The following is a 9,447-nucleotide window of genomic DNA, read 5'->3' as shown; positions in this document are numbered from 1 at the left end:
AGTCCTAACTAACCTACAAGTCCTAGCAAAAACTGTAACTAACAGATCCATTTTAACATTCCACCAATCAGTCCATTCATTCCACCTATATATCCATTTTATCATTCTACATAACAGATCCACCTATCAATAAATATATTACCTTTAAGAAATTAGCGAAATTTTCCTTGTCTTCTTTGGTGTTGTCATTCCAAACTGGAAACTCCCAATCAATATCCAATCCATCAAAATTGTATTTATACAAAGTAACTAAAGTTGTAATAATAAATCTGAAATAATAAAAAATAATACTTTTAATAATTTACACATATTAAAAAGAAATATTGGGTTACTACAAATGAAATGTTAGATGGGAAGTAATGCAAGATACTTCAAGGTAAACATAGAATTCAAGGTAAACATAGAATAAAAGGTTAACCTAGAATAAAAGGTTAACATAGAATAAAAGGTTAACGTAGAATAAAAGGTTAACATAGAATAAAAGGTTAACATAGAATAAAAGGTAAACATAATTAACCACAAAATTATCGTATCTTACATCATTGTTTCTCGATCATTGATCCATAGATTAGTATTTGCATTAGAATTGAAATAAAAATTTATATTTAAAATAAGTTAAGGCTCAAAATATTTTAAATTGAGAAAGAGTTCAGTAGCAGAAATCCTCCAGAACAGCAGCAGATACTGTTGTGCTTAAATGCCACAATTTTGCAAGAGTAAAAATTATGATAATAATCTAATTACTAACTTCATCAGTCTGTGATAAAACACTGAAATATTTTGCTGGTTCGAGTAAATGGGATTTCAAAACACTGTCTGATATGTGTAAAGCATAAGTCTTACATTTAATTTGTTTGAGTGTAAGATGATAGTCATGCTGAAATATGCATAACATATTTCAATAACATTTAAAACCAAATTATTATCTTATTTAATCCTTTTTCAATAAATAAAAATTATTAATATAATCTGAAAATTTTTTAGACCACAACCTTGAATTGAGTGCAGAATAAAATCTATTTTCAGAGAATCCATCTGCTTAACACATTAGTGTAGAATTCAAAAATCATTATAATTCTCTATAATTTCCCATGCTTTCTTCTCCGCCAAAACACTTGAATGCTTAAGGCTAAGAAAAGGAGCCTTGGCCTTAAATTCAATCAATTAATAGCCAATAAATAGATTCTTAAACTTTCCTTGGTGAAAACTATGCTAACGTACACAAGACACTTGCAATTTCTTGATTTCTTGGTAAATGGAATTGTCCTGCGGGACTTAGCCCTGCAGCTCCATCCCCTGAACATTTTTTAAATTCATTAATATATATGTACATAAAAATGAACCATTTTTCTGCTTTGGAGCTCCATATGATTCGATATTCCTGAAATAAAATATCTTTACTATTTATCAAATTTAATTCATCATTAAAGCAGTTTCTATTGTTTAATATCTACATCATACTGGAATAACATATGGACAATTTTAAATACACCAAACAAATTCTTCTTCAACTAATAGTAAATACATCAACTACTTCAGCAAACTAAAAATATTCCTGGATAATGATCTTAAATAAAATAGAGAAAAATAAAAATTGAGGATGATTCTTATTTAATAATTTAAGCTTTCAGTTGCAGATATTACTTGAAAAATAAGTAAAGCATTCAAAGAAAGTACAGTCAAACAATGAACCCATCAGCATGGTGTTTTCAGCTGTCACTCCTACCATCAATGGTCATGAGTGTGGCCTTAGTAATAGACAAGACAATGGGCGCATATGCACAGCAAGGGGCACACAAAATCTGATGTGGCTGAAAAGTCTCTCAAGAGTGTGTTGTTGATGTATGGAGAGTAGGATACCATCTCAAGCACTGTCCACATCTTCTAATAAAAATAAAAACTATTGGTGTTCTCACTATAGCTGTTAAAAAATAGAGCTCTGATATCAGAACAATGTGCTGGCCCATGGCTGAGCATATACATGAATAAACCAAATGAAGCGTTTCTTAGTAGAGTTACATATCTAAAAAATAAATTTAGCATCCAATAGAAAAATTCAATTTCTGATAATTTCAGTAACTTTCTTTTTGTACATAAAAAGTAATAGCTGCCATCTTTACATGCAATAAAGTAGCTGAAATTATCTATATTGCATATTTCTTTTTTTCATGGTCCATATAATATATATTCTAAGTCCTATCAGAAAATATTAATGTTGGTTTAACTAAACAGGGTAACTTCATAAAAACACTGTATTTTAAAATTGTGGGCATCAAAGCAATAAGTTTATATATAATGCATTGAAAGATTGTAACATTTTGTCAATTAATAAAGTTAAAAGCATTGTAACTTGAATTAAAGGGGATGTTACTTGGTAAAATTTGATGTTTGTTTTACGAAGATCTTTTTTCCCCACAACCCCAGGACTACATTTTTTAGTAGTTCCGGCGTAATTTGCCGATGGATAGACAAGTCACCTGAAACATCATAAATAAGAATTCAGATTAATTTTTATTTTCAAGTTAGTTTAAATAATTTAGGTTAAATTTTTATACATTAAATACTGGCATTGATTTTATGCAGAATAGGTACTAGGTTAAACACTACCAGGTATGCTATACTTTTTCTTATTTTTTGTCATTGTAGCATACCATTAATTGAAAATTCGTCAATTATGCTGGAACTCCACAGACGGGGTCTGGAATAGCTGTTGGATAATCGACCACCATGTAAAACTGATGGAATATCCTACAGATAGGAACTAGAAGTAAACTGATTGGGTGACAACTTGCAGGGGAGAAATTGTTGTGACTACCTGTTAACGTTTTGTCTTTTTTAAGTTAGAGATTTCACTGGAATCTTAATTCTGAAGCATTAAGTATTTTCTGGAAATCTCTGCTAAAATACAAAGCTAGATTTGTATTCGAAAAGTGCTTACTTCGGTAATTTGTCTGGTTATTGAGGACCAATGACTAATGTTTTTCCACTACTTTGTTTCGTTAGTATGTTCCACTTGAAGTGTTTGTCTAGTGACCTCTCAACCTTGCTGTTCTAAATATCTAAAGGATATGTAATCTACTGTTCTAAATAAATTACGCTCTTATTCTCTTGGAATTGCAATATGTTACAAATCAGGTGTGTCACACCCATAATGGCAAGCCAGGATCTAATGGCTTGGCTTGACTAACTTAGACTAACACTCAGATACCAGCAATGGCATAAACAAAAGATTCCAATGAGAACAAGCATCAAATTTTGACTAGTAACAACAATCAAGCAACCCTCTTATGTTTGGCAATCAATGGAATGTTGCAAGGTATACAAAATTAAACAACAAAGTATCCAAACCTTGTTCTGTTTAGTGTGGAGTTGAAAGCATAAGAAAAGCCACCATCATTTCCACCACCTCCGATGGTCAGGAGGACCTTCAAGTTAGGATTTTTGCTTTTCAAATCAGTTGTTTCCCGAAACACTTTCTTGTCTGCATCCGTTCCCAAGTAAATCACTCCATCTCGCACTGAACCAAAACCAGCAATGATGTGAGTGCAGAGAGAAGAGTTGACTTTCCTGGGCGGAAGATTTTGAGGAGTCAAATAGCAGACACGTGACAAACTTGATTCTCCTATAAGTAACAATATAGTTTAGATAAAAGTTTTAAAAAATACATAATTTAGATCAGTAGTAAACACATACCGCTACATGTAACTATCTGGCTGATTAAAATTCTTCAAAAGAACTTGCTATTGAATAAATGTTTTTTATGTCAAAATAAATATAAAACTTTTAATCCACTATTTTTTAAAAAATTTCTTAAATCTAAGTTACAGTAAAAAATGCTTTAAAAAGACATGGATTTTGAGTAAAACTTAACTGGAAATTTAAAAATAAATAAATAATATTGTACACTGTTTATAAAAATCAACTAAGATATCCAGTTCTTAAGTTGACTTTGATACGAGACATTACATTTTCTACTTCAGTCTACTGTATTAATGAAAATTTCAAAAATGTGGCTTTTTTTAGATACAAGGCTTAATCATACAAACATCTGTCCTGCTAGCCAGATGCAAGTTTTGGATCTTATCCTTGAAAAACAATTTTACTGAACAACATAAAAACAGTTTTAAATGATAGTTAACTTATAAGAATATTTTGCAATTTTTCCTAGCTGTATTATACTAAACCAGGGCCTTAACTAAATCAAACACCTCCTGTAATTTTTAACAAATTTGAATAATCTTTCAAAAGAAAAATTTCTATATGAAAGAATCCCCACTTCAACATGGTTCTATAGTCACCAAGTTGAATGGAAATTAGCAAGAATTGCAGTATCACAATTACACAGGTTGTGTGGCATAAGTGTCATACATAGGGTACCTGTAAAGAATTCTGAATAACCCTGTATGTACAAAATTCATTATCAAATCATCATCATCAATGGCTCGACAGCCCAGGGTGGGTCTTGGTCTTCTCAAGAAGTTTTTTCCAGACCGACCTTTTTCCTGTTAACGTTTTCCAGTTTTTAAGACCAAAAGGTCTTCTTCCAGGCCATCTATCCATCTGAAATTCGTACCACGAAAAGAGTTTTGAATGCCAGACCAGTTGGCACACGAAAAAGGGGGATGCTGAATTCATTATCAAATATGCATAGTTGCCAACTTGGATAGGAAAATATCAAGTAGATTTTGAGAAATAATCATGATTGCATAATATACTAAATATTTTACACATAGGGATTGTTACAGTCATCGAAATAGAAAAATTGCAATATTTTCCTGTTATGATTGTCATTAAACATACTTGAAATGTTACATATTATGTTTACTCATAATTTCGAGTATTAATAGGCATTTAATTCATTAAAATATAAATAAAAGATTTTTTTAAAAAATTAATTTAAAAAGAGAGTTTTGAATTAAAATAAACTGAACATTTTAGAACAAAAAAAAGTTTTGAACTGATTTCTATAAATGAGGTTCGCTTCATTATTTATTAGTAATACTTATTTAAATACTCAAACAAGCAAACAATAATCTGAAAAAAATTCTATTTCAATAGGGATTTTTTTGGAAACTCATTCATTTTTAGGGAATTTTCTAAAATTTACAAAAACCAGGAGCATAGCTGCCAACATGGATAGGAAAAAATCCAGTAGATTTTACAAAATAATATAAATTTCGTGGTAATTGTTGCATAGTGTACTAAATATTTTACACATAGGGAATTTTAGGGATTTTTACAGTCATCAAAATAGAAAAACTGCCATATTTTCCAGTAATGATTGACATTAAACATACTTAAAATTTTATGTATTACGTTTACTCATAATTCAGCATTTAATTCATCAAACATAGTTAAAAGATTTCTTTAATTAATTTAAAAAGAGNACCTACACAATTTTAGGGAATTTTCTAGAATGTACAAAAACAAGGAGAATTTTAATTAAACCAGTAGACCAGGAGAATCTGCCAAAATCCAGTAGTCTACTGGAAAATCCAGTAGAGTTGGCAGCTATGAATTTCATAAAATGAAATTCATATATCATTATCAAATATTACTTTAAAATATCAAAAATCTTTCAATGAAAACTCTAATGGCAGAAATCCATTTTAAGAATTTCTTTTTTTTTAACCAGAATCAATGATAATCTAATAAATAATTAAAGATTTAATAATAAAAAAAACTTACCTTTAACTCCTAAGCAGCTAATAACCAAGATAAATAAAATATGTATTAACTGGATAACCTTGTAATATATCATGACAATAAATAAGCACGCAAATCACCTAAAATATAAACAGCAAAAATAAATATGAAATTATGTGTTTTTTCACTTTTATACAAAATGATAGATAACCTATCTTTCCTTATCAAAAATTACACAACTCAAAAAAAAAAAACTTTAGTAATACTTAATTCAGATTCTAGTTTCAATTTCATTGTAATTTGATTGATTGAAAAACTTGAAGGAAAAAAACTTGCATACTATTGGATAAATAATTCAGCACACCTTTTCACATCACCTTATGTCAGATAAGGAAATATATCACTTAAAAAAACTGATAAAAGAAAGAGGAATAGTCAACAATTGTTGACCAATCACTGATTGAATAACACATAAAACAAAAAGGTATTTCCTTGTTAAAAGCGAACACATGAAATGGCTATAGATAAAAACCAATGAAATAATAAATATAAATATAATGTATTAATTAATAAATGATTAACATTACAATAAATAATGCATCATCAACAATAGCATTAATTTTAGTTAATAAATTTACATTACTAAAATTATTAATACAACAACAAATGTTTAAACTAACTTGTTTCTATTGACATGCTATCTAATTAATACCAAACTATGTTTTATTAGATAATTAACATAAAAAATTTAATTATTATAAGGGTACAAATTATAACTTTTTTGGGGGGGGATGAACTTTAATTTTCTTCTTCACAGTGATGTAATTTATTAAATTCCCTTCTTTTCCCCTGAAATGCACTTTTTTTTATGTTACTTTTAATTTTTCTCGTACAGTTTTAGTTTCATACAAATGAAGAACTTAAGACAGTGTAGAGATAAAACATTTAAATACACTGTAGCTTAGTGTTGTTTTCAGATAAGTACTTAAGCTACCAAAAATTACACTAGATAAGAGCAATACATTAGGAAAAAAAACTTATTGCCCATATAAAAAGGGTTGTATTTTTCATGGAATATACTCTTCTGATCACATTGATTATCATTATATTTCCCCTAATGAAACACAATTAAATCCATGTATGTGCCGATTCCCAATTTAAAATTTTGATTTGCTTTCATTTTTTTTAAATTCAATTCTCATCAATGAAAAAAAAATTTTTTTCCTTTGGAAAACATTTTTTCCAATGAATTGGATTAATTTTTTGAGTGAAGAAAATGCTATAGCTTAGTTGGAAAGGAATAAAGTTTTCCAATTAGTAGAGTAGTGATCAAAATAAATTTGAGATAAATATTTTTTATTATGATTTTAATAGTAAGTGGGTATGGTAGAATTTGATGGAAAGTAATGGATGATTAAGCATATTTTAATTGTTTCCCTCCTTTTTAATGCTGTTATAATACATTGGATCTTTCAAGAATAAAATGATAAAAAAAAGCTGTTATAGATAAAATTTTGCTACATGGGTAGGGGTCTGTCCAGGGCAAATTTACTGCCGTTTAGCGGTACTTTCACAAATTCAATTTTAGGAAAAACAGTAGTTTCACAATATACTTTTAACATATTTTCAAAAAATACTTAAATATTTTCTTATTTTACCATATTTTTGTGTTGATTTTTTAGTATAACTTTTAAATTTCACAAATTATGTTTACATTTTCACAAAATAGTCACCTCTTAAAAAAAACCTAGACAGAGATTTGTGCAGTTATTCAAGTAAGTGTTTACAAAATTTTTAATCTGTAAGATGTATTAAAAAATATATAATTATGACTTTTTATTGAAAATGAAGTAATACACAGTATAAAGGAATATTTAAATAAAAATGAGTGATTTCAGTTTACATAAAACTCCATAATGCATATCTAATTGAATTATGTAACCGATATCAGTGTGAGAATGAATTGGTTGAACAAAAATTCCAAATTTTTTCAAAAATGAGGTAAATTGAAAAGATAAATGTCTGAGGTAGCCATTTCAGTATCTGGAGCATATTTTGAATCCTATCTAATGTTCCAATTAGAAAGTCTTGTTTCAGATGAAAATTCACTATGGAGAGGCTCTTTTTTTTTTAAGGAAGAATCTACAGTGAAGTCACTTTTTAGTTACATCAAGCAACAAGACAATGATGGCTTTAGAACTTTCATAATAAAGATATAGTTTTCTGTTCCAGACATTAAATTTCATAAGCATCATAGCATAATTTTATAGTTTTCAAAACATACAAAATCCAAGAACTTGTGTTAAAAATTATAAAGCTAAATTGAAAAGAAAGAAAAGTATGTTTAAAAGTATACAGTGTAACTCGTTTGGGGATGTTTAAATATTGTGATCTGCCACATCCACTACAATCGGTAAGACGAAAAATTGATTTTAAACGAGAAAATTTTTAAAAAACAATCAAAACATGAAGAGGTTCGCCCGGGGGTGGCTGCAAGTTATACCCTTTTAGTTGGCTCGTTTCTTTGGCGACAACACAAATATACTATGGCGAAATACACAAATGGGCGACCTTTGTGCTAAAATACAAACTAAGGCAAACAACGTCAAAGAGCACAAAGATATTTATAAAATACAGACAGCTGTTTCGGATGCTCAAAGAGCAACCTTCATCTGTGCAATTAATAATATTTATAGAATGAGTATTTTATAAATATTTTTGTGCTCTTTAACGTTGTTTGCCTTAGTTCGTTTCTTTGATGTTTTTTTTTAGTTGCAAAAACTTTGAGATTATTCTGTTACAGATCACAATACAGAAATATTCCCACTCGCTTACATGACGAAAAAAGCAATATGCTCGTTAAATTTAGGTCAGTCAAAATTATCAAAAATAAAATCTATGATGCATATAAAAATAAAGTTAATTAAAAAACATTTTGCCAGGAACTAGCAAAAAGACTTATGGTTAACATAAGAGCCTCTAATGTTGAGCATTAGCCCCGAAGCTATAGAGATTCTTTCTCTAAGATGAGAGAATCAGAGCTCCAATTCTACCAAAAGTAATTAAATTCAGGAAGAGTTAACTATTTTCTTTCAGGCAGTTTTAATTAAATAATTTTCAAGAAACTTTGAGGGAAAAAAAAACACTAAAATTTACATGTGCTCGTAATAATAAGGTTTTAAATAGGCTTTTTAACATTATACTAACAATTTCCAAAATAATTTCCTCCTTGAACCTGGGATCTCGTTAAATTATGGCTCGTAAAAAGCGAGATCGGCCATATATACAAATAATTGGACGACAACTTCTTTTTAGATTCTAATTATAAATGCGAAATATACATATAGACAATTGAAATTCTAAATGCGTCGTTTAACAACATTTTTTAACGTTACCAGAGATTTTCCACGCGAAAATATTAAATAAATAATGTCCTTTATAGCATGGAAAATGCGTCATGTTGTTGTGTTCAAATCGTCAAAACTTATATATATAAAAAATATTTATGTTTTCTTTGCGATTACACAATAATGCGACGCAATTATATGTATTCATTCGTACTTAAATTAGTTTTATGAGACACGGGACTTCCACCCCGCCTCCCATATTTTTTTTGTTTGTAAACAATAATCTTTAGCCAGCTTATATACTTCAACTTCAATGAAACATTTAATTTTTTTTCCTTAAAAAAGAAAATTTAGTTCTAAAATGATTTATAAGGCTATTTCAGATTTCTTTTAGTTCAAAAAAAAGTTTCTTAAAATTATTATTATCTGAAATACATAAAATATTTACTAGATA

At 28.7% G+C, this 9,447-nt stretch overlaps 1 protein-coding gene across 1 annotated transcript; it reads right to left on the bottom strand.

Annotated features, from left to right (window-relative positions):
* Positions 1 to 142: 142 nt before the first annotated feature.
* Positions 143 to 9,266, bottom strand: LOC122273011 (chitotriosidase-1; the record flags this gene model as incomplete). The annotated part of the gene is given in 4 exon segments (XM_071188525.1): positions 143 to 269; positions 3,349 to 3,622; positions 5,689 to 5,786; positions 8,854 to 9,266. Coding segments are annotated over 3 exon segments (474 nt in total), but the record flags the coding sequence as incomplete, so codon positions are not given.
* Between the last annotated feature and the right edge of the window lie 181 nt (positions 9,267 to 9,447).

The sequence above is a fragment of the Parasteatoda tepidariorum genome, unplaced genomic scaffold (assembly GCF_043381705.1).
Source record: "Parasteatoda tepidariorum isolate YZ-2023 unplaced genomic scaffold, CAS_Ptep_4.0 HiC_scaffold_1980, whole genome shotgun sequence".
In the NCBI taxonomy this organism is placed as follows: Eukaryota; Metazoa; Arthropoda; class Arachnida; order Araneae; family Theridiidae; genus Parasteatoda; species Parasteatoda tepidariorum.
Note: the sequence above shows the minus strand (reverse complement) of the source record. Positions and strands in the feature narration are given on the sequence as shown.